This window comes from Aptenodytes patagonicus, chromosome 1 (assembly GCF_965638725.1).
Source record: "Aptenodytes patagonicus chromosome 1, bAptPat1.pri.cur, whole genome shotgun sequence".
NCBI classification, from domain to species: Eukaryota; Metazoa; Chordata; class Aves; order Sphenisciformes; family Spheniscidae; genus Aptenodytes; species Aptenodytes patagonicus.
Window position 1 is genome coordinate 200,964,195 of NC_134949.1, and position 26,118 is coordinate 200,990,312.

General features: G+C 42.5%; 2 protein-coding genes across 6 annotated transcripts in view; one reads left to right on the plus strand and one right to left on the minus strand.

The window, feature by feature from the left end:
- The window catches only part of NBEA (neurobeachin), a 516,384-nt gene that overhangs the window by 144,189 nt on the left and 346,077 nt on the right, over positions 1-26,118 (minus strand). For all 5 annotated transcript variants that reach the window (XM_076364262.1, XM_076364263.1, XM_076364261.1 and 2 more), the window contains one exon: positions 16,136-16,272. In XM_076364262.1, coding sequence (XP_076220377.1) covers positions 16,136-16,272 — 137 coding nt within the window. The remainder of the gene's footprint in view (positions 1-16,135; positions 16,273-26,118) is intronic.
- Positions 12,318-14,029, plus strand: MAB21L1 (mab-21 like 1). The gene has a single exon (XM_076356984.1). The coding sequence runs from the start codon at positions 12,377-12,379 to the stop codon at positions 13,454-13,456; it is 1,080 nt and encodes a 359-aa protein (XP_076213099.1). The 5' UTR covers positions 12,318-12,376; the 3' UTR covers positions 13,457-14,029.

Below are 26,118 nucleotides of genomic sequence, written 5' to 3' on the forward strand. Positions count from 1 at the left end.
GCCTGAGAGACTGGTAAGTCAAGACAAATTAGGGTGAGAATGATACATCTAAGGTTAAATAAAGGTTGACACACAGGCTTCAGTAATGATTTTTTGTTGTTGTTGTTTTTTTCTGAAGCCTGCAAAGCTACAAGGTATTTCCATCCCAACTTTTAAATCCATCTTTCCACAAAATATCATCAGTTATCAGAACTCAAATTGCATAATAAAATCTGCTTGGCTAAAACATGTAAAGGGAACCTTTAACTTATGGGGTTCAGAGGAACTCTGAGCCATTTAACAGCAGTACATCTAAGTGGGTTGCTGCAAGTCTGGGAAGAGTAAACGACTAAACAAGAGCCATATTAAAGTCAATATCCCTAAAGTTACAGATCCCATTTGTAATTTCAGTTCATCCCTATATTTTTAAACAGATGTACCCAGCCAATATCTTTGTAATTAGTCTGTGGTACACTGAATAGCAAATTTTCTCAGATGGACTCAATACCACATGCTCCCATACATGTCCAAAGTGGAAGGCACAATATAACCATTTTACAGAACTCTCAGGAATCAGACAGGAGCAGAATAAATCACTCTGTGAACAAGCTGTGTACCAGGCTTCATTAGTTATAATTACCCCCAAAATATGCTCAGCAGAATGCACACGTGTCATCTGGGAGTGACACACAATAGAGTGGGCAACTTATAAACTCCTCCAAGCACAGAAAGAGTCCATAAAACAACTGGCTTGTGCATTTGGATTCATGTGATAACACCTCCTATTGCATAAGCCACCAGATGACACAGATGGGGCAAATCCAAACAAGGAACATTTCTTTTGTATAGGCATTGGACTTCATTTGATGCCTATTCAACCAACAAGCTGAGAAAGCTGAGTATGAAACACTAGATCTTTGTCTTTTTTATTTCCCAGATTGTGCTACACTTGCTTGAAATAATGAAACGTATAGTTTTAAATACTTTGAACATAATGACTTAAAGAAAAAACAAAGCAAAGCAGAACAGGATGTTAAATTTAACATACTTATGCACAGGCAAAAACAAACACTCTTCCCCAAACTTTAGAAGGAAGTATTTCTAATACAATATTAAACAGCATCTCCCTTTCATACATCCTATTACCAAAAGAGTTAAGTACTGACTGAAGCTCTTTGAGAATGCACATATCAGCAATCAGATCTATTCTTTTCTGGAGAAAAGAATATTAATTAACATTATGTTCGTGGATCAGATTACCTTTCCTTTAATGATTACTACAGAACCAACCACATTACAATTTTTGTAACGTTGATCTCATCTTAACTTTGCTCTGTAAACTTGCTCATTTTTTTCTGCCTCCTGTATTTTCTGCCAATCATAATAACTATTTTCTGTCTGGGACATTCCAATCTCATACCAAATGAACATTTTTTTCCTCCTATTCTTGTTATTTACTTCCTTACATCCATATACCATAGTGTTCCTGGTCTTCTCATTAAACGCTACTCCACATCTTTTCTGTAGTTTTCTATTATTGCCCACTGCTATGGAGATTTGGTCATGTGAAAATATTGGAGGTAAGTACTTGTTTACTGTAATAAACCTATGCTTTACTCAGAAGGAAACTATTATTCATATACAGTTCACTGTACAGACTGATTATTGGCAAATATTATGTGCAAATTAAACATGCTTATGTATGTCAGTATTTTAATATAAACATGGAAATATATATTGTTTGGATGTTACATGTGTAGGCTAATGCATGTGTACACATATTGATATGAATGCCCATGTGTCTATTTACTTCCATATTGAAGTGTATAAACACATACAAATAGACCCGCATAAAAATACAGACACGCCTATGTGCACACATTCAAAAAGCACCCTACACCTTTAGGTGGCATACACAGTGCTTACACTGCGATACGTTTCTGACATGCTGTTAAGGAACTATGTAATACCCTCACATCTGTTAGCTACTTCCAAGACAACCCAGAAAGTAACTCCAAAACTCTGACTGAAGAATATATTTAAATTAGTAACTTAACATTAACGACATGACACTGAGTTCTGTGAAACCACTCATTCCCATGAAGTAAATACCCCATTTTGATACAGTGGACTCTAACTGAGGTTCATCGATTTAGAGTGGTAACATGAACTGTCACGGAGAGAACTGAGTATATCCACAATATGTAAGATCAATTAAGGTCTATTATAAATAGCATCAGTTAACCTGTGATCTGTCACATCTGTGCATCAGTAACACTATGTGGATGTAAGCAAGGACAGGATTTGGCCCGCTTGGCCCCATTTCCGTGTAGTGCAACCAAGAGGTCAGCCTCAGTATTCATGCATTCAACACCAGCAAGCTCCATACAGTGCTCACAGGCACAGTGGCAGCAATTTCCTATTTTTAAAACACCAGAGAAGCATGAACAATTTGTGAATTCGAGCTGCTATGGCATTATCTGAAGTCACTGCCGCCTTCTTTTCTTTTTTTTTTTTTTTTTAAAGAAACAGATATTGAAAGTATCCCAGCTAATAATTTCACTCTGACACTTGAGTTTAAAAGGTTAAGTTACTATCTGAAGAAAGGTAATCTGGCTGCCTTTCATAGCAGCCTGCAAGCTCTGCAATCTGCATAGAGAGGGGCATTTGTCATCATTAGCTGAGCAGTGACAGCTGGCACCTAGGGTGTCCCAGATTCAAGAAGTGGCAAAGGCACTCTTTTACCTTAAGTTGCCATTAAGTACAGCATGCTTCATAAGGAGCAATATTTTCTTTTTGTTATACAGCATTAAATAACAGCAGTGAATGCATCTGTATTTTCTTTGGCACGGAGAATGGGCTGATATACAATTAGCAGTTGCCTTCAGACAACAAGACACCAGTTTTATTATATGAGCAAACATCCAATTCATGTCACTTGAAAATAACTACAATTGGCTTAAAATTAGGGCAGTATATTTTGCTTCAAAGATATTTCAGCCTGATTGATTTGTAAATTTTATTTATGGACATGACAAATGGTGAATAAAACACAGTTTTTAACTAGAGGTTTAGTACTGTCACTTCAAGCTAGGAATGCTTAATTACTTAAAACAGACAGGTTATTAGATATAGGAAAAAAAGTCCTGTACTGGCATACAAGCTAATGCAGTACCTTAATGCTTTGAAAGAATACCTGATGGAGCACTATTTTAATAGCAGCATTAGAAACTTAAAGTATAGTCTTAGAGTGTATTTAACAGTTAAGTTTGCCTCAATTTTTTTTTTTTCAAAACAGCTCCATGAGATTTTTCAAATGTATTCATATTTAAGAGTGTATTTAATAAACGGAATGTGTAAAAGTCTACGAAAGAAGTTGTGTTCATACTACCATCAATTATTCAATTTATGAAAGACTGAAGAAATGGCTTATAAACATTAAAAGACCCTGATTGGGTTAATTTTAGAGAAACAAAATACAAAGCTAAAAACTAATATGTCTTGACATTAAAAAAAAAACAACAAACAAACAGAATTTTTTAAAAAAAGAAGAAAAAAACCTCATTTCTCCACAGTATCTCAACTTTGGAAACACAATCCATAATGCTAGATTTTGCATTATTATGTAAACTAGTTTTTCACAAATAAAACTAATTTTTGTGTTAATGTAAAATCTATGCAAATACATGCAGTCATTTATCAGGAAAGCTGACAAGCATTCCATATTGGAGAGGGAAAATGAAACTGCCTCAAGAATAGAGGCAATTAATTATTTCTGTATTTTCTCTTCCTCTGTCTTGAGGCACAAAAGTTATCCATCCAGTTAAAACAGCAAATGAAATAAAGAGATTTTTTTTTTATTTAAACACATATGGCTTTTGCCTGCAATACTGATCACCACAAGGTCTACAGATGCCCGTGGCTAAATTGTACACTGGCAGATGCACACAAGGGAAAACTGTGTTAATGCAGCGTGGTGAACAAAACAAATGAAGAACTGAATTTTGGGGGGGGGTGAGGGAGAGAGGACTTCTTTTACCCCATCAAGATACGCTGTTTGCCTACCGAGAGTGGATTGGGTTAGTTATAAATTTAACCTGAAAAGTTTTTTCTCACCTCCTATGGCAAAAATCTAAATACTACACGTAGAAGAAAACATCCACGCAGATCCACGCAATTTTGTAAGGTACAGATTATAAATAATGGGTTTGCCAAGATAAATGGTTATATTATTTCACCTTTACAATTAAGGACTAATAATACATAATGAATGTACTCACAGAATATAATGAGAAAACTGTTGTCCAACACACTTGCTGTCATTTTTTACCTGCTTAAAGAAGCAATCTCTTGGAGTGTAGCTGAAAATTGCAAGCATTACGGCACAACCTAGCATACGTGATATACTCTTGTGTGCTCCAGAGTGATAGTACAAGTTCTGCACTTGCTAATTGTTCCTTTTTATAAGGTTATTTTAAAAAAATGAAGCCAAAATTAGCCAGTTCATTCCTGGAAATACTTTACAGAAGAAAACAAGAAATGGAGATGGTAAAACATTCACTGAAGATAACACAGAATCATATTGATTGCAGTAACTTCTCTCTTAATAGGCCTGTACACACTGTAGAACTTTAAAATTACCACTGTAATGATCAAATAAAAAATAGTTAAGAATATATTTATATTTATATGTGTATCTTGAGTACGTCACACAACACAAATCCACCCCATTAAAACCAGTGTTGACAAAAAAAAATCAAATTTTTTCCTGGAAGTTTCCTTTAATTTTACAAAATAATTATTCCATAGCAACTGAAACTGTAAATAAAGAAGATTCAGAAATGTGAAATAAGAAAGAGATCTCCTTTGCCTCATCTAAAACTAAGGAGACTTAAGAGAGAACATTGTCACTACCCTAACAAAGACACTGTAATTTTTTTTCTTCTTTTCAATGGCACTAACGTATTATAAACAATAACATGCCCAAATGGCAAAATGTATTTCTACTATTAAGAAAAATCAATAGCAATATTCCTTTAAGATAAACAGATATTTCCATAAGCAGCTAGTATTTCTCTTTCAACAACTGTATTGGAGATTTATGAAATTACAAGACTACATGTTGCTCCTGTATTCTTTCTCATTCCAATGACACTGGCACTGTGCCGCAAAGGACCCAGTTCTGTACATTCCGTCCTAGAGCTGGGCTGAAAAAATGGTAGGGAAAAGTAGGAAGGACGGTAGATGATCTAGGTTAAATTTTCAAATCCAAGTAAGAGGAGAACTAGAGTGATTTGCTGCTCTTAATAAGAGACTCAGTTCTCCCCTAGATAAAATATTACGCTCTACAATGACAATGTTCCACCAGTTAAGAAAAAAATGTCCAGAGTGGTGGTGGGAAAATCAGTACATTTTAAAGGCCAAAAGACCTCAGCTTCAAGTTTTTCCTGAAGAGATTTCTCCTCCTCTTCCTTAAATAATAAATTGGTTGACATGTTTATATTACAGTTATAGCTAGGATATTTTTAGGAACAATGAATAAGTGGTTTTAGCAAGTAGGTTGCTTATATTTAAGACTGTTAAAAGATTCTGTACGTTTTGGGAGTTTAAAAATAGTCCTGAATACGTGAAAGTACATGAAAAATACAGTTTTGAGCTTTTGAAAGCATAATCTTTCACTCATTTCTCTGAATAACCTCACTCTTCTCGTAAAGGCTTTAGAGCAGATTAGGGAAAGCATTTTTGTGGGAGCATCTTGTTAAAATAGGGACAAAACAGCACTGTCCTTTCTCAAGAAGCTAATTCAATACTATTGCTAAAACACAATGAAATTAATAGGCAAGTTCTGCTTGACAGAAGAGTAGGTGTTTGGGCCAAAAATGTCTTTCCTCACCAATGCACTATTTGATACTTTAGATATTTTAAAGACACACTGTATTTCATACTGTTCATAAGTTAACCTCCAAGTGGTATCCCACTTTGGCCCTGATCCTGCAAATAACTGCCCGTGCACTTAACTGTGAGCCTAAAGAAGCCCCCGACCTCACCAGAACCAGCTGAATGTTTCGCTAACCATGTGTGCATTGGCAGGATCAGGGCCTTCATAAGGTTCAATGAGACGTATTAATCACTCATGACCAACTCACTCAACTCCTCCCTTCACCGTTATTTGGAAAGAAAATATCGGAAAGCTATACACTACATTAAAAAATATAAGTCTGCATTGAAATATGTTAGGCATGTCTTTTTATAGCTAAATCAAGATAAAGTGAGTTACACCGGTAATTTACCATACCCATGCCATTGAAAGGGGAGAGGACAAGTTTTGTTTTGAGTTAGAGGGACTTAACATGCCCAAACTATTGGTAGCATGAAAATTAGCAACAAACACATACATGACAAAATGTATGTGAAAAGATGGTGCTTACTTACAGCTTTATATAGGCTAGTGATCAAGGATGTTAAGCAACACATTTTCTGCTGATTTCAATAGCTCTAGCAGCTACCTACAAGATGATGTAGTTTAGTTTGCTGGTCGATATGAAACGAGCTTACAGAAAAACACCAGTCACAAAAATAAGTATGTTCAAGACATACCACTCTCCCATTTCGGGCTGAGAAGATGTTGGGTTACTCATAAAACATAGCATGAACAAGCTGAGTGATACCATAATTTATATAATGATGCATTTCAAATGCTCCCACACTTCAGTTTCGACTTACATTTTCTAACGCTCTAGTCCTCTCTCAGACAACGTGTTCCAGGGCTAGAAGTTACCAAGGGGAAAGGTTAGTTTAGACATGAAGTCTTCGGAAGCTGCTCATCCAACACATACAGCTTTATTTTCAAGGTCAACGTTGAATATTTTCAGTCATTTAATCATATACAGCATGAGAGAGTAATGGGAGTTTTGCAGTGTTGGATGACCCACTACAGATGTAGTAGATTAAAAGGCGCTAATCCCCATTGATTCCACACTCCTCTCACAGTTCAGCAGAAAAGAGCATTCTCCAAGCAAGAGATCTTTAAAAAAAACCCCAGTGTTGGACTGCTTAAATAAAACACTGTACTTTAAGGAATGTCTGGCTTTGGATAAGCTGATGGAGAAGTGAACCAAATGAATAATTCAATACATTTTTTTCCTGCTTGAATGTTTCTGCAGTTCTAGCTAAAATTACAGTTGTGCAAGCTCTACGTTTACTTTTGAGATGTAACATTTTAAAGAAAACAAATCAATTACTGTTTTTTTTTTTCCCGTAACAGATTGCAAATTAGAGGAATTCAAAGCATTAACAGTTCATCCGTAAGACCTAGGATGACCAAGTCCAACAAACTCTTTTCATGTTTTTTTTTTTATTATTTTTAATGGAAAGAGAATACATACACGTGTTAAGTTTAGCACTAATGAATGCTAATTGTGTACTGTAAAAAGGAGCTACATCACATTCTTTAAAAAAAGTAAAAAACATTTGCAGAAAACTGTAGATAATGGAAGAAAAATGTTTGCGTACCTAATTATACAGAAATTTCTACCCAAAAATCTAAGTAATTAAGTGTATGAGTTCATTAAAATTGCACTTTTGCAAACACTACAGCAACTTACATTTAAACTTAACTTTTCATTTGTTCCTAAATTTGAAAGTGTGGTCAAAAAGTAAACTACAAATAAGAACACAGAAAATTGCAGGTACCATCAACTTCTATCACAAAAAAACCCGATGCTGCCTATTTTATATAATGTGACACTTAAAGCAAACGCGGCACAAATATCTGTCTTTAGTTTTTCTACTTGAAAAAAAGTAAATTTATTGTTGCTGGCAGGATGATATGGATGAAATAACCAGGATGAATTGAGGGGGGGAAGGGGAGAAAGAGGAGCCAAGAAATCAGATACATTCAATGAGCCTTCAAACTCACTTCAGCAGTAGGGATAAATAATTTAATCAACTCAGCTTCATTTTTTTCCTAGCTCCCTAGCGCAATAGGCAGATATTAAAAAATAAAACTTTAAAATTCATGAGCAGTTGTGTGTGGAAGAACTATCACTGTATAATAAGAAATATAAAGTGATATCAACGTGAGCGCTTTGTGTGTATATGCATCTGCACGTGCATTTTAACTCACACTTTTCACCATATGAAAAGGAATTATTGGTGAAATTTATATATGGCAACTTCCCCCCCCCCCCCCCCCAAATTACATTTTGGGGGCATGGGCGAGTACCTGCAGTCAAAGATTTTCAACACCATTTGGCTTTTTGGCTAACATGAGCACCACACGACAAGGCACTGTAGTTTGAAAGATTTGAAATAACAAGCAGAGTTCAACAAATGCTGCTATAGTACCCCCTAATTAGGGAAAAATATCTAGAAAACAGTAATTTGGTAAAAGTCACCAATATCATATGGTACCATTATCATGACAAATGATCAATCATCATTTTAATGAGGTGATTTTAATCTCAATTTTCCAGAACAACTCAATACATATAAAAATAAAACTCAGTGATGAAAAGGTGTTCCTTCCTTTTATAATTTATGAATGACACATTAATAATTACAGAGAAAAACTAACTGCAGTAAGTGGTCAGAAGCTTCGAAAATATTCATATTTTATATCATATGTAGTCAGAGAGATAACCATTTTCAGAATCTAAACCAAACCACCGACTTCTTGCCATGCTAAACGATCGGGTCACATTAGCAGTTACATTTCAGTGGTTCACTGGTGTCAGCGATGCCTAAATCCACAAATTTTCAAATTATCAAATGTTTATTGTGTATATGTGAAATGAAATGGTGTAGTGAAGTTAATAGCAACCTTTAGTGCTAAACAACACCCAGCCAAGGCTAGGGTTAATATTTCCCTTAGCCACCAAGATACAATAAATACGTATAACCTGCATTACTCGATATCATAGGTTAATCTTAGCATTACATATTGAAAACTCTGATTTAGGATATAAGACGCAATTTTTATTTAAATTAATTCTGCCACATTATGAAAATTAAGACTATTGACAGCTTAAAGGTACGACGTGTCGCCTTTTGCCTTTAGAGACTGGATTTACTGAGCTAAAACCCACGGGGCAAAAATAAACAAAACCTGGCCTGAAACATTGCCATCGTTAACGCGTAGCCCTGGTGCAGCTGAAGCGATGAGAAGCCGAACCGGGGCCGGCGTGCCCCCTCCGCAGGAAAGGGCTGTTCCCCTTGGCGGAGATGGGAGGAAGGGACAACCTTTTGTCCGCCCGCTTTAACTTTCGTTTTTACACGGCGCTGGTATGTAACCTCACGGGGAAGGAGCTCTTTCTTATTTAAATCGCAAAGAAGCCGCCCCCGACGAGGCAGGGCCGGAGGTTTCGCGCCGGCCGGCTCCGGGGCCCAGCGGCCGCTGCCGGGCACGCCGCCGCGCCGGGGCGGGGACCAGGGCTAGGGCCAGCACCGCCGCGGGCCTTCCCCCGCCCCAGGCGGTTCCCGGGACCCGCCCGCCGGAGTTGGACCCAACTTCGCCGCTTTTTCTTCCTCCGCACAGCCCAGCCGTGCCCTGCTCCGGCCAAAGCCGCACCCGTGTCTGAGGGCAGGGCGCGACCGGCATCGCCCCCGGCCCCGAGGGGCGGGCAGGCGGGGGGGGGGGGGTCGTCCCGGGCCCCATCCACGGGGGCAGTGGGGCGGGATGTGCCGGGCCGGCGAGGTGCCTCCCCCTCCCCGCCCGCCGACGGGGCCTGCAGCGGTGCCGCCGAGCCGACTGCTCGGCGCGCCTGCAGCCCGCGGAAGGGGGGAGAAGGCCGGCCCCCGCCTCCGCCGCGTCCCCCGCCGCCGCGGCAGGTTCCCCGCGCACCCGGGGGCAGCCGCCGGTAAGAGCAGCGGGGGACTGCGGCGGCGGGGAGGCACCCGCCTGTCCCCTCGGACCCAGCGAGGACCCCTGTAAGTGCCTGCTCGGGGGAGGCGGGGGGGGGCCGGCCTCCGGGAGCCCGCAGCCGAGCGGCCGCGCACGCCGCCGCCCCCGGGGGGAGGGAGGCGGCAGCCCCGGACCCCGGGCGGGGCCGGCGGCAGCGGCCGGCGGCTGCGCTGCTCGGGGGCGGCTCGGGAGGCGCCGGGACCGTGCGCGCTGTGCCGCCGCCGGACCCGCCGCGGCCGGGGGGAGCCAGGCGTGTCCCGCCCGGCGCCCGCCGCCTGGCCGGGAAACCTCTCCGGAGGAGGGAGAAAAGCCGGGAGGAAACAAGCTCCTCTTCGGCCGAAACAGCCAGAAAGCGGCCGCCCCTCCGCCGTCGGCCAGGGGGCTGCGGCCGAGAAGAGGAAAAGCTTCTTCGGGACGACCTGTCACCTGCAGTTTTTCAGCGAGGCGCCCCAAGTCAGCCCTAGCCCCGTTTTCCTGATGGGCGGAAAATGATTCCCGCGTCAGCTTCCTCCTAGGAAGCGGCACGGGGAGCACCCGTACAAACGCCAGACCGAGCGAGCCAAGCACAAAGTCAGAAATTCTTCGCTGTGTGCAATAAAGTTGGTCGCATTAATATGTTGAATAAATGTCGTGAAATGTTCTTTGCGGTATGACTTCTCCTTAGCGATGGATATGCCTGTGACAGTTACTTTAAGAATTAGTAATCGGGCAGTAGATTAAAGATTCCAAGCGATTAAAAGCTTTGCTGTTTGGTTTTTTTTCTTTCTTTCTTAAAAAAGTATATTTTAGGATTCTCTTGAAGTGAAGCTCAGTAAATGCTGCAAAGCAGAAGAGTTTGCCACTCCAACTTATTTGCAAATAAAGGTCCCGATTACTAACACTTACGGTACCGAAGGAGAAATTTGATAATTACCCATCACACACACGAAACCCCAAACTGTCAGATTAGTAGCATGCCAGCATGTTTGCAGTCGCTAGCATCCCTCCCGTGTGCACATTTACTAAACGCAGCTTGCTAGTAGAGCTCGCTATACGATAAACCGTCCAGGTTTGAAATTAATAGATACTTATAGTGCGTCTCAAAAAGCAGCTGAACATCCACTCTTCACAACATATTGGAGCACTACACGGAATATAAAAACGAAGCTAAGAATTGGCAGATGAGATTTACCGTTCCTATCTGCTACTTGATTTCTGGAGGGAACGTGAAAAAGACCTGACAGATACGTTTAGCGATTGATTCTCCCTTCATAAGGTACACACACAAAAAGCAAGGCAGAGACAATGGCGAAATGCATTAAACCTCAAAATCGATTAGAGCCCGTCAGAAGATCTTTTAAAACAATACAAATCGTGGACTTTTGCGTAATATTTTATTCCAAAGGACACTAAATTTCCCGTGAATCTGCTGCCTTGTTCACTGCCCGGTTCACGAGAGAAAAAAACACCCAACAACTTCTCGCTTGCAGTTACAGACAACTATCAGGAGGAAAGGACAGCGTGATGTGACGCCAAGTGCGAGTTAATGAATTTACGCCTCTGCTGCTGCAAGAGCGAGCCCGGTCTGTAGCTCCCTAGTTGATGGATGCCCATTAATACACCTGCATTCACGTCTCGGCCGTGGGGAGGCACGCGGGGATTCAGTGCGGAGCGGCACAGTTTTGCCAAGTCCTTTCGAAACGTCAATACCCTTCAAGTTACACTCAAAGGAGAACGATTTCTCTTGATTTCCGAGCGTACGGATGACCGGGGCGGTTTTTCTGCCAGTAACCTTCTACCTTTCTATATGTGCCCGCGTGTGCGTGCGTGCGTGCGTGCGTGTGTGTGTGTGTGTCTGTGTATACATATCTATCTCCTAGAGAGGGATTAATTAGCCGGGTTTGAGCTGAAAGAGGCTGCAGTGACGAGCCCAGTGGCGATTGGCCGCCCGCCTGCCTGGCCCTGCCTTTATAATTTCCACACGAGTGCATCTGGGCTCTTATACAAACCAACAGCCAGCTTCTTCTGACATATACACACACACACACGGCACTTTTTCCACCATCTGATTAACCACCCTGCACACACACAGTGATTACTACGGGAAAACATAAATAAATACGAAGAGGTTTTATTATTTTGACTACTGGAAGCCTCGCTGTGTCTCAGTGCAACTTTTGTTTTTCTTGCTGCTGGGGAAGGTGCAGCTCTCGATGCTTTCCTCTCACTCACGGACCCTTTAAAAAAAAGGGGAGGAAAAATATCGCCCCCTCCAGTCCCCCGCCCGCCCCCCCGCCCCCCCCCCCCGCCACACACACTTCAAGACGGCTGATCTAAAAAAGCAGGAAGAGAGCATCTGAGGAGCAGCAGCCCCAGCGCATTTTGAGAAACATTTGTTAACATTTCAGAGTGCGGCAGCCTGTTTCTCCTCTGAAGTTGGCTCCAGCCTTAGCAGCCGCATTGGATCCCACAGCCTATTGCGAGACTCCGGTATACAATCCGGATCTCTGCCCCAACATGATCGCGGCCCAGGCCAAGCTGGTGTATCATCTGAATAAATACTACAACGAGAAATGCCAAGCCAGGAAAGCTGCCATCGCCAAAACGATCCGAGAAGTCTGCAAAGTGGTGTCGGACGTGCTGAAGGAGGTGGAGGTGCAGGAGCCTCGCTTCATCAGTTCTTTGAACGAGATGGACAATCGCTACGAGGGGTTGGAAGTCATCTCCCCCACGGAGTTTGAAGTCGTGCTGTATCTGAACCAAATGGGGGTTTTCAACTTCGTGGACGACGGCTCCTTGCCGGGCTGCGCGGTGTTAAAGTTAAGCGACGGGCGCAAGAGGAGTATGTCCCTCTGGGTGGAGTTCATCACGGCGTCTGGCTACCTCTCCGCTCGCAAAATCCGGTCCAGATTTCAGACTCTGGTGGCTCAAGCCGTGGATAAGTGCAGTTACAGAGACGTGGTAAAGATGGTGGCGGACACCAGCGAAGTGAAGCTGAGAATCAGGGATAGGTACGTCGTGCAGATCACTCCGGCGTTCAAATGCACGGGGATCTGGCCGCGGAGTGCTGCTCACTGGCCGCTTCCTCACATCCCCTGGCCGGGACCCAACAGGGTGGCGGAGGTCAAGGCGGAAGGCTTCAACCTCTTATCCAAGGAGTGCCACTCTCTGGCCGGCAAGCAGAGCTCGGCCGAGAGCGATGCCTGGGTGCTGCAGTTCGCGGAAGCCGAGAACAGACTGCAGATGGGCGGCTGCAGGAAGAAATGCCTCTCTATCCTCAAAACCTTACGGGACCGTCACCTGGAGCTGCCGGGCCAGCCCCTGAATAATTATCACATGAAGACTCTGGTTTCCTACGAATGCGAAAAGCATCCCCGCGAATCGGACTGGGACGAGTCGTGCCTGGGGGACCGGCTCAACGGGATTTTACTGCAGCTCATCTCCTGCCTCCAGTGCAGGAGGTGCCCGCATTACTTCTTGCCCAACTTAGACCTCTTTCAGGGCAAACCTCACTCGGCCCTGGAAAACGCGGCCAAACAAACGTGGCGACTGGCTAGGGAAATACTTACCAACCCGAAAAGTTTGGAGAAACTTTAGAGGGTAACTATAAAACCGGCCCGACCGATAAATACGCTTATTTCCCGATGAAGTTTAAGCTGCCTGTTCGAAAAGTCAAATATTTCCACTTGGCAATGCAAATAATATTCTCTTTTAAAAAGGAATATAGCTTAGGCTCTTCACAAAGAAAAGCAAATAAGAACAGCAAGTATCGTTCCTCTTATCTTCGTCACAGTTTTGCAGTTCTCCGTGGAAAAAAAAAGAAGGAAAAAAAAAAAGAGAAAGTATGTTACCCGGAAAGCAAAATTGGCCGTAATTTAACATGATTGTGACCATTCTGCCTAGAAACGGTACCAACGGATTATAACAAAACCCCGGTATTTTTATGTAAACCCTCTGTGAGTAAAAGCTATTTGGATATGCCACCTGAACAAACCCTAATGTACCTTTTAATTTGTATCAAATATTGTGATCTCACATTGTCTTTGAAATTGTGGATGTTGGTGTTTTGTGATTTGGTGAACGGAAGTTAAATTGCCATTTTGGATACTTCAAGGACATTTTCTGCTAAAGAGAAGATACCATTTAAAAAGGTAGATTTTATCATGGTACTTTTGTTAATTGTCTTTTGAAGTGTCTGAACTTAACAAGTTTACATTTTTCGTTTCATATATATTGCTTGTTCTATTTCTAACATTCCATAAATATACTTGAAATGTTATTTAAATATATTCAAAAGAAATTTGGATTCTGCTTATATAATAACGCTTGAATATTGGAATTATATATTTGAAAATGCACTTGAAATACACTGGATAATTACCTTTTGTGATTTAGATTTTAATTTCTGTTGCTGATTTATTTAATTACAAGCTAATAAATGAAGTAAAATGCATATGGGTAAGTGTTTCAATACCGGATCAAGTTTTCTACTTGAAAAACCAGAGACAGCTATGTTTTGTGAATTTTGCCTTTCTGTTGATAGCTGCTTAAATCCTGTAAAGCAGAAAACTTAAGGGCAGCCGCCTGATTTTGCATTTTTAATAGTTTTGTAGAACAGGGAAATATTGGTGGTACAAACACATTAGAATTTAGCTCCAGATGACCATCAGCAACTGTCAGATACCGATGTAGCTATTAATGTAGTAACACTTTTTCAGCTGTCAGAGAAGAAATCTATTTTCGAAAGGTTTACTATAGGGCGCTGATGTGTTTCTGCTAGGTTTTGAACAACGCTGAGGAAACACAACATATCCCTGAAGCAGTCAATGTACTGAGCAGCAGTGAGCCTGATAAAACTAGCATTTTGGCGCAAGCAGTAATAAAGAAGAAAATAAAATTTATAGGTGAAAGGTTCAAGCCGGCACCAATAAAGTGAACAGCAATATTACTTCTGACCTACGAATCCGTAATGAATGTGATAAGATCGCCAGTTGCACTCCCAGAAATCAAGCCCCTGCGCTCCCAGGGCATTCAGAGGGAATAACATGTGCGTGCGATCCAAAATTCCCTATCCGTACTGCAACGCCTGGTCCTTCTCAGTATGCATTTCTTTAAAGCGTCTTTAAAAGCAAAACGCAAAATAACAACGCGGATTTTGGTTAGTACCCTAACAGTCAACAAGTGCTGAAAGAAGCCGATCGCCTGTGTAACACCCACTAGCAACTATTTCCAGTGGGCGCACTTAAAGGAAACCGTTATACTCAGCGATTGTGACAGAATCTCTTTTTTTTCCCAGCACTGCGAAGAAAGTTCCGAGTTTGAGAAATTATCCGCCAAAGAGAAATCACCTTATTACAAACATATTCAGACGAGGTCGCTAGCATTTTCCTTGGAAATTATTTATGATATTTCTGCAGAAAAAAACCCCCACCAAGGTCTTTGTAAAAGTACCTCCCCTATTTTATCTCTTCTAACATTTTCCAGCGCAGTAACAAAGAAATAAAGCAACAGCGGTAAGAATAAAAAGAGATGCAGGCGAGAGGAGCTCCCTGTAACGCACGTCCCTTCCGCATGCCCCCTCCTCCCCCCGGTGGCAGCCCCCCGCTCCGTTCCGGCGGGGAGGAAGCCACGCAAAGGTTTCTGCTCAAGTCACGCACCCCTGCTCTGTTGCGGCTGGGCTGGAGGTTTTCGCGGAAGGGGGGGGGAGGGGGGGGGGGCGCGGCGCTGGGGAATTGGTAGTAGTAAATGACTTCAGAAAAAACCAGAGCTTTCCCAGGAATCAAATCTTGGGTACATGCCTACTTCCCCTTTCTTTTTTTTTCTTCCCAGAAAATAAGCATTAACTTGCATTTCGGCAGTGTTTACTCCAATGCGCCGTATTTTCTTACATGGAAACTAACGTTCTTGAAATAACGGGATTCTCTGATATCCTCGGAAGGGGTAAAACCCTCCGCTGTGCCTCGGGAAGGCTGCGGGCTGAGACTGCTGCTCCCTCCAGGGATTTCAGAGCAATTGGCTTAACTACTAAATCTGACCACGTTCATACAAAGGCACCGAGCGAAAGGCTGTTGGAAAACGCGCACGCTGCCCTAATAGAGGATTTAACATCATTAATACATTGCGCCTTTTTTTTTTCCCTTTTGATAAAAGGCAGCGAGAGGCGGCAGACGGGAGCGGAGTTTGGAGGGAGGGGGCGGCTCCGGCGCACGTGGGACGGGACCGGGGTCGGGACCGGGGCCGGGGCCGGGGCCGGGGCCGCCCGCTCGCCGCACTCACCTTAGGATCGATCTTCTTGAAGGCCGGGTCATCCTCGTCCACCTCGAAGTAGATTTCCGTGGTGGTGATGGAGAGCGTCCCCTTGGCCACCACCACGGGGGCGATGAGCTGTGCCGGCGTGCTGAGGACCACGGGGCCTGCAAGGCAAGGGCAGCGGCGTCAGGTTGGAGGCGCCCGGCCGGCCCATCCCCGGTAGCCCTTCCCCTTCCCTCCGCCAAAGCGAGCGCCCGGCGAGCCTCCTAATAATAAGCCCTGTTTGTAAACCGCCGTGTTTATTCCCCTCCTGCCCGCGGTCAGCGCTTTGAACTCCGCAGTCGGGACAGAAGCGAGTTTGTGAGCTCCGGGGTCGCGAGATAAATCAGCCAGCAGCGAAATTCAGAGGGGTTAGAGTGAAAAACAGCTGCCTCTTAGAAGTAGATCCCTTCTCTTTTCATGCCCTTTTGCTCCTCGTTAACACTATCGCTGTTTATGTGCGATAGCGGCGATTCGTTACACGCAGCTTCGACCTGGCAGCGAGGGGTCCCCGCGGCGGTCGGACCCTCGGCGGCCGGGCCGGGCCGGGCCGGGCCGGGCGGGCGGCAGAGCTGCCCGCAGCCCCTGCCCGCCGCACCGACCCTGCGAGGCCTGGGGGCGTGATTCTTAACTCTGGGTCCAGAGCTCATCTCCGAAAGTATCGCGAAAGATTACTATTTTTTTCTTTTACCTACTTCAATATCACACGCACAAAAAGGCTAGCATCGTTAAATATAGTTACGGCAAGATCGTTTTTATTTCAACTTGCTGTCACTTAATCCTTTTAAAATTACTGTAACAACATTTCGCTCTGTAACGAGACGCTTGCACGGGCACTGAAAAGATGGGACGGGGAAAACCTATCGTAAAAGGCAGCCTTCTCCACACAAATTGTTAGGTTTTAGTTCAGGAGAAAAACTTCTGCTTTAACGCAGAAGACAACAGGGCATCACTTTTTCACCATCTTATCTTCAATACGAATGCAATCTACTGTTAAAGCTGACTGTGGCGGTGTTTAGGAAGCTCACTTGCTCTAATTAGAAGAAAAGATTAAATACAAAACACTCTTCTAGATTTAACCACTAAAGCGTGTAGGGTAATTTGTATACACATATATAAACACACACATCCACATGCATGCACAAACACACCTCTGACATACAAATAATAAAAGCCTCAGTAGTGAGAAACCGGGCACAGCATCTGGCTGACGCACCTCTCAGAAACTGGCGAACTGATCATCTCAGTGAACGCTAAAAAGGGTTTGGTTGGTTTATGCAGTTAAAATCTCCTCCGCAATAAGGAAGACCTTGCTCAGATGGCAGAGAGTGCCTGCGTACGCTTCCAGCTGCCGTCCCCAGACACTCGTCTCTCTGGGGACGAAGGCAGCGCCTGTTCGGAGGGCCTGGCGCGGTCGAGGCAAGCCCTGGGCTGCAGTTCGCACCAAGGCTAACAGGCATGGATGCAACCTTTCCTCCTCCCCCAGTACTGCACGCACAGTTTACTACCAGATCTTGCAAGCAACACTTCAAATTACTCACTTAGCCCAAATTAGTCCTGTATCGGCGCATCTAACTGTCATGTTGTTAATGTTTTACTTTACTGTAACACCCAATTTGAGACCGTATTGCACAACGTTTTGTCATTTACGCTGCAAAATAAATAAAGAGGAAGGCACGGATTACCGTGTGTACAAGGGAAGCTAAAACGCACAGTTTCCGTGACAGCTTTCAGCAGCGCAGCGTGGCAGGGTGGATAATGTTGATACAAACTCTATTTTCTTTCATTTTATTGTTTTCCACCTCCTAATAAACCGGGGTAGCCTCTTGACCCTAGTCAGCTGATCGGAATCACATGCGCCGGGCTTGCTTAGCTGCTCTCCCCGTCTCGCCTCCATCTTCTCTCCCTCCCTTCGCGGTGAGAAAGGAGCCGAGCCGAGCCGAGCCGAGCCGAGCCGGGGAAGCCCGGCTGCAGGCTCCAAAGGGCAGGGTGATCGATCCGAAACGCCGCTTTAAAGCCTCATCAATCTTCATCTAGGTTGCTCAAGTAATTACGCCCGATTCTCTTGTACGATTACAAGTGGATTTGGGTTTCTATTCCCCAGGCCCCCTTTCTTTGTGTTTACAGAAGGGGGGTCTGGGCAGACAGCGGCTCCCTGCCCTGCAGAAGCACTTGCCCTCTCAAGCAGAGCGTCCCAGCCCTCCCCTCGCCCTCCTCCGCAGCGCGGCCGGGAGCCGCCGCTTGGCCCGGCGCACGGTGATGGGCTCCCGGGCCTTTGTGCGGAAAGAAAAGCGCCTTCGGAAGATGCGTCCTGGAAACGACCCGATATTCTATCATTTTAAGGAGGCGTTTGTGGGCTTTGCTGAATCCCAGAAGGAAAACTATCAATTTAATCCAATTACCTCTTTTGCCTGGTGTTGTGTGGCTAAAATAAAAATAAAGCCACCGCTATTTAATGGTCAAAAGGCCAAAACCTATAATCTGACATCCAGGAGAAGACAATAGGTGCACCCCGGCCAGCGGGTGGGCTAGCGATTTGCACTCACGTACTGGAGGAGGGGGCAGAGCTGCAAAACAAGGGGTGGATGTGGAGGGAAAGGGGACATTCACTTCTTAGCCCGTTGCTGAATGCAGGGGAAATCGGGGATTTCTGGCTTCCTCCTCCCGAGAAAAGGCTCCGAGCTCCCAGACCGGTACCTTGGCATCTGCCCTGTGTTCTGCTCAAATGACACCCTAGATTTCTTGCAATGTAAACATGTCAGAGGTATTAAAATGCGATAAGGAATATGCGTTATTGTAATTTCCAGATGAGAAAACGTTTGCTTGTGGGCTGTTTTTTTGGTGTTCTCCCCCCCCCCCCCTTTTGGTAAAAAAGAAGCAGAAAGCATAATAAACAGTGGTCAAATTATGGGATTTCGGGGGAGGGGGTGTTCAAACCAAGTTAAAAAAATCTTTGCAGATTTTTTTTTTCTCCTGAAAGCACAAAATGAAAAAAATATTCGGTATTAACAGTGTGTCGTTTTTACACTTGTCCTTTGGAAATCTCCAATTACAACTTCCAATTCCATAGCATGTTTAAGGAGCACTGAGTCTTTTTGTTGTAGCCTTCAGGGAGCAAGCCAGCCACTGAGAGAATACGAAATTAATCCACTACAGCTATAGAGAGAGAGGATTATGTTTTAATCCCCTTTGGGATAGTCTCTGGATTTTAAGGATCCGATATTAAAATGTTTACATAGAACATAATCAAAACACTGCAGATTTTCCATATGGCACCGAGCTATCGGGAAGCTTTGGGTCCCCTTCCCAAACCCAACTGATAATCTAATGAAACAAAAGCCGGGCACACCTGAGCCAAGAGCCGCGGGACCGGCTCATTCGCATGCGGGGAAGATAACGAGCTCCGGCTACCAGCCTCACCCCGGCCCCTCTGCGGCGGCGGCGAGCTGCGCTTTTGCAGGGGATGTAAATTTTCATTCCCAGCGCGGCTGTAGCCATCAGAAGCGAAGCGCAGCGGGCTCTGCCCGCACTCGGGGCTGCGCTGCCTGGGGCGCCGGCCGGCAGCGGCACACGGGGGATGCTGCCGGGCGCTCCCCGCGCACATCAAGAGCCACCGGCGACACCGAGGGCACTTCGCTTCCAGCTCCGGGGGAAAAGCCAACCTGTGGCTGCTCCGCTTCACCAAACAGCTTGGGGTTTGTGGAGAGGACACGCGTCTAGAGCGCTTGTCGGTTGTTGGGACTCTAAGCAGGAGCATCTCTTTTTAAGGATCATTTCGTTGCCTCTTCCCAACCTCTCTGCAGCGGTCGGGGCGGCCCGTAGCAGAGAGGCAGCGACCTAACAAAGAAGTTCTGGCCTTAAAACCAGACCAGAAAACACTTCAGATCCACACGTCTTGCAATCTGTTCAAATGGAGAATTTTCCGCTTTGCCTGATCCCTGTGGTTGGCACATGTGATTTACATTTCTAAAATAAACGCTACCGCGCACATACATTTTAAAAATAATATTTCCTTTCCAAAAGTAAATGATTGTGGGATTAGAAGGTCCCAGTGAATAAAAGCAGAATGTAATCTCTCTCATCCCCTCCGTTAATTTTTCTTAAACAGAGACTTTAGTTCTTGTATTTAGCTCTTACACTTGTATCGTAGCTCTTGTATTTTTCAAGTTCAAGCAAAGAAAGTCAGTGCGAGTTAAAAGTTCTATCAGGTAAAAGACTTTGCTATCTGCTAAAGCAATACCAGTAAAATTACACCTCTTAAGGAAAGTCCCAAAAGAGTGGTATTTTGAACTGTTATTTCAAACATTTTCATTTTCATAAACTGCCATTTTTAACCGTAAGAGCTAAAGATGTGTTACATTTATGAGCCTGAAAATTACACCGGAGGTATATTTTCTAAGATGATCGGGCATAATTACTCCTAAGTAGGATAAGACATATGCTTTTATATGCTGAATTATGAAAACAAGCAATTTACCTACTACAGACTTAAAAGTCTAACTTTTAAAATAATATTTTGGTGATTACTTATAGATGCAAAAATACTAGCTGGGACAAATACTTTGAATACATATCTAATCAACTAGACCAATTTAATTTTACAATCTACTGGTAATTTTTCTGAAAAAAGTGGTGAATATTGTCATGTTTAATTTTTAGCTAACACTTTTAAAAGAAAAAACATCTTAATCTTTTTTTCATATACTGTTTAACATGGAAAAAACAAAACAGATTAGCTGAAACTAATAATTTTACTATGTAAATAGTTTGCATAAACTACAGTTTGTAATTTGATATAATACTTAAACAAGAATTTTAAATATTAAGAATAATTATTAAAAATCCCTCACAATGTACCTGAAATAAGACGACTGAAATTCCCTAAGCACTTTAACTCTAAAGCCAAGTGTATTTGACACTGACTTGCATTTAAAATGACTACAAATCCTTATACTTGAAACAATTTATACATAACACACACACTCACGCACACAAAACCTTCAGTTTCTTGTAATATAAATCACATAGCATATAAGCAGAAACAGGTATAGGCACCAGAAGCCTTCGGGAAAAGCTCTGTAGTCAGAAAAATATTTCAACCAATTAACGTCAGTAATATAATACATGCACTGCCATGTAAATAACAAGTAAACAATGTAAGATTCCTAAAAAACAATTCACAGAATTTAGTCTTTTTTGTTCCTATTGTCATTATAAATCTGATCCAAACTACCCTTTAAAAAGACTTCTGCAGTAAATATACTGAACTTACATGAGGATGGTTGCCCCCAATTTGTTCTCCACTATAGCAGATACAGGGAGTAACTCCTCCACTCAAGCCAAGGCTTTTATAAGAATGTATATATACAGCTCCCTTTACATATCACTTTCAACAGTTTCAATAAAGAGAATAATTCGCACAACTTTTTGATTGCAAAAACCAGAATCTAAGTCTAAATATGACTATAATCTTGTTTTTCTCCCCCCCCCCCCGAATAACAACCCCAATTCCTTTCCCCTGTTTTCAGAGATATCCAAGCTTACTTTGTGGGCTTCTTACTCTTGCACAATCATATGTTTCATATTGAGAGGGAGGGATTGATTTTTATTGTTTGTTTAAATGTCATTGCCAGTGTGGATAGGCCCTGATATCCCAAATTTTCCCCTATTTTTCTCCCTTTCCTCCACAGAGCATGTAACACTACTACTAACATCAAAGATCAACTTCAATGGTCTTTTTCAACAACAATAACTAAACAATTACGGCAACTCAGTTCTCTTAAGTGGTGTCATAACAGCAAACAAATGTGTTTGATAAAAAAGAAAATGTAAATAAAATTAATCTTACATATTACAACTGTGAATCAAATAGTAAGAAGTAAATACATATTTTTGATGAGGTTGTGAAAATAGTTAAAGATAGTGTTGCTTAAGGAAAAAAAGTTATTTTCTCTCAAATATATACATACTTTCCCTACATTTGAATTAAGTGACATACGCACCTCCACAGGTAAACTATTATTTGAATTCCATACCTTCCTGGTCACATTGAAAGAAAAATATAAAATAGTACTTCTTCTTGAGAGAAAACGTGTTTCACAATATTCCTAGGAATAAGTATCTCTTTATATTGTTCAAAGTGTGATAGAAAACAACCACTTAATAGAATGGTTTCAGAATATGCAGAGACAAGCTCAATACCGTACCAAAGTCAATCTTATTAGGTATCTTCTCACCATGGAACAATTAGCTGTGTGTCCAACAGCCTAAAGCAACTCACAAAATCAACTTTTGCCCCCTTTTGCAGGTAAAGTGATTTGCTCTGTAGCATACATGAGAACCTCTGAACTATGCTCAAGCTCTGAGTGGCTTACATGGGTTTAGTATTGTTCCAGGACGTGTTCAAGTGCCAACCTGCCAGATGATCAGGTATTAATAATAATCAAGACTCCCCTTAATGATTTACAGCTGGCCAGAAACTTAAATGTTTGGGATAGGGACCTCACTACTGCAATGCATACATTTGCCACTTCAAAATTAGATTCATACAGTGTGCTCTGCCTGAAGCTATACCTTGGAAGGACTGAGTAATTTAAGCTGGTTTAGAAACTAAGAAGTTGATTGTTAAGCAGTGCATCCAGATGTGAGTATACTACACTAATGCACTATGACCCGCACTAGCTTCCTCCTCATTTTCAGGTAAAACTTAAGGTACTTCTTTTCAACCTAGAAAACCTTAAGTGATGCTGAACATGCCCACATAAGTGACAGTTTTTCTCTCCGAGAGAGCCACTGTAACTGTCTATTCAAATCAAAAGGTAACAGAAAAACCCACACCTTAGAAGAGCATATTTAATGTTGGAAGAAGAAGGGAGAAAGCAGAGATAGCATCCTGCTATAGCAGCATACCACTGAAATAGGAGCTCATTGTAATGAGTCAGAAACACGAGGGATCAAATCCCAGTTGCAAGTCTGAGTAAACCAGACTTGACAGGTATCTTATACAGTCCAGCTTGTGTACCTTGTCATGCCAATAGAGCTCAATTGATTAGAAATGAAATGAAAGATGTGAGCCCTCAGCTTTCATTTCTTCTAGTCTCCATTCTGGAAAAGCTCTTCAGGATAAACTGTAAGCCTTATACTTCTTGAGACTGTAGTGAAGGGAAGTCTTATGTTCAGATAGCTTGTGGTATTTTAAAGTTCACTTATTTGGTTACCTAATCCTCTATGTGTGTGGGAAGAAAGAAGTAAGTTGTTGAATTAGCATATAACTTGCTAGGTATATTTGGAAGAATTATCTAAGATTCAATAGTTGTAACTTCAACATTTTCTGAAAATACGAGTATCTCTAAACAACACCAGAATGAATAAAGAATGTTTTTGAGTGTAACTGTGTCTACTGGTTGCTTGTTTTGCTTTCCCACAGTATGGGAACTTCTGCAGACTCTCCCACAAAGATTCTCTGGTACCTAATAAAAGGAGAACCAATGCGGCTCTCCTACATGACAAGCTCTGTCATGTAGGCTTTCTTAACAACCTGATTTCACTGCAGGAATTTTATTGCTCCTGAAATCCTTACTCCTGTGTTAAAGTTTGTTCAAAATGGCTTCCAGGCCCAGCAGTTACAAAGACAGAGGCTGACAGAGGATGCTCACGTAAACCTTGTTTCTTTAGAAAGCCAAGCTAAAAGCACTCGCGTAACAGGCTAGCAGCGAGGACCGTCCAAATGCACTGGATGAGGCTGCCTCTCGTACAATTTCTGGCCAATGAGACCAGGACTAACTGAACTGTCTTCTTGACTGATTTTTTAGCTTGCTTCTACAACACGAATGCCAAAACAACAAAAAAAAAGCAAAAAATCCTGTCCATAGGTCAGTGAAAGTTCTGGATACATTCCTACCACTAATCTACGTAGGTCTGTTGCTATAGGGACTTGTGAAGATTTTGGAGAACAGGGATTTTCATATGGAAATCAATTGCATAGTGAAGATGAAATAAGGTGCAGAACTGTGGAGTCTGGCTCCTTATGTCTAGGCCTGTCTTTCTGCAGTCTCTCTCCTCTGCATCAGGTAGCTCATCAGCTTGACCTCTGATCAGCTAATGAGCTCCATCCAGGGTGTGGTATTTCAGGACATGGGAAAAGTTACAGACCTATGCACGAGGCAAGTGTGCGCTCGTAGGCTCTGTTGTAGCCTAATTCTGCAGCCCTAGAAGTTTCAGATGGAAAGAGCTTTGCAAGTTACGGGGAGAAAAAAGAAACTTAAATAGACTGGTATAAGTGGACAGTAAGAGCACATGAAGCACTCTCAGAGCCTTCCATAAATACAAAACAACAAAGTTTGAACTGATTTAATTTTAAAGCTTGGAAAGCAGGAAATTCGGCTGCCATTTTAAAAGTTGAAGATGCTCAGACTTAGAATGGGGTGTCATAAGGTACAAAGAGAAGAGCTCTTCAAAGCTGTGCTTAGGAGCACTGTCATATGTGACTGACAACCACCTTATAAAATATTAAGTTATTTTGGATAGTAATGTGGAAAAAATGATTAGAATAAACACTGAGATGTCTAAAAATAGTACGTTATAGAAACTGTGGGGCTTTTTTTTTGTTTTCAATGTGAAAGCCAACTACATATCAAAAGTATAACTGTTTTCAGTTTATGCCTGAATCTATACTCTAAATTAAACTCATACAAATATGTTTTTCTTTTTTATACTTAGACTTGAGGATCAAAATCTGAATATATAATAAGGAGAAACTATGTAAATCTGGCTGAATTAAATTTCCATGTTTGGAAGTACAAGGCTTGTGTGGTTACGTGTCTACCATAAAAAGGGAAAAAGAATCACTCTTCTTCCACATTCCCATCCCCTCCCCAAACAAGCAACCCCCCGCAATGACATTCCTGTCTTGAATGCTAATTTGCAAGAAAAATGAAATTTGAGGGGAGAAAACTACTCAGGAGTGCATGCTGAATTCAGTGAATAGTTTCCACTGAGAAGCTTGAAAAACTAGGAGAAATATTAAGACTTTTTGGGGTGTTTTCTAAGGAAACCTTGATATTTGTTATTTAACTGATGTCTTTGTGTGTGCACATATACATACATACTTTCTTAAAGAAAAAAACATAAAACATGGAAAAGCTTAAGGTACCTTAGCCACCTCCAGACAGGGAGAAAAAGAGAGTGAGAGAAAGAATGCAAGAGAGAGAGGATAGAGAGAAAATGGGGAAAAAAGAAAGAGAATAAATGCTACCTCTGGAAGCCTCAGAAGTGCAAGCTGTTGGAGGCTGAGAGAGAATTATTAGGAAGCATCACTGCGTACTTATTACAGTCCTTCCTGGGCGTCTCCTGTGGTTGCTGCTTTCTGCACCCCTGGTGTCCCCACAGACTGTCAGTGCCATTCAGAGCCACTGGTGTACGGACAGTGACTGCCTTAGCAGAAGGAGAGCACGTGATGGGCGGCAGGGCTCTCCCAGCCTCGCAGAAGAGGACGCACCAGGGAGAGAGGAGAAGGGTTGAAGAGGGAAGATGAGACCACTCTCAGAACCACTGTCATGCTTTGCCCTCCAGGAGTTGAGAGGGATGAAGATGATTCCTCTTCTTTCCTCCAAAACCTCCTGGGTAGGCTGTGGTTGCTGCTGCAGACAATATAATGTGCTATTTGGTCCTTTCTTTCAACCCATTACTCTGACAGCAGATAATGTAACAAAACTTTCTCTAGTTGGCTCCAAACAAATGATGTGGGTTTTTTCCCCCTGCAAAATCTAATAATTTGAAAATCTGCCTTCTCAGTAGAGGCCCAAGTTATTGTTCTTTTCTTTAATTAAGAAAATCTACCATTTGTCTAACTCCATTAACAAAAACAACGGAAGTGATCCTACATACATTAAAATCATTTTGAGATGGCAACAGAAGAAAAAACAAGAAAATGTGCCCCTCCATTACTCCTCAAGAATAGGTAATAAAAAGTT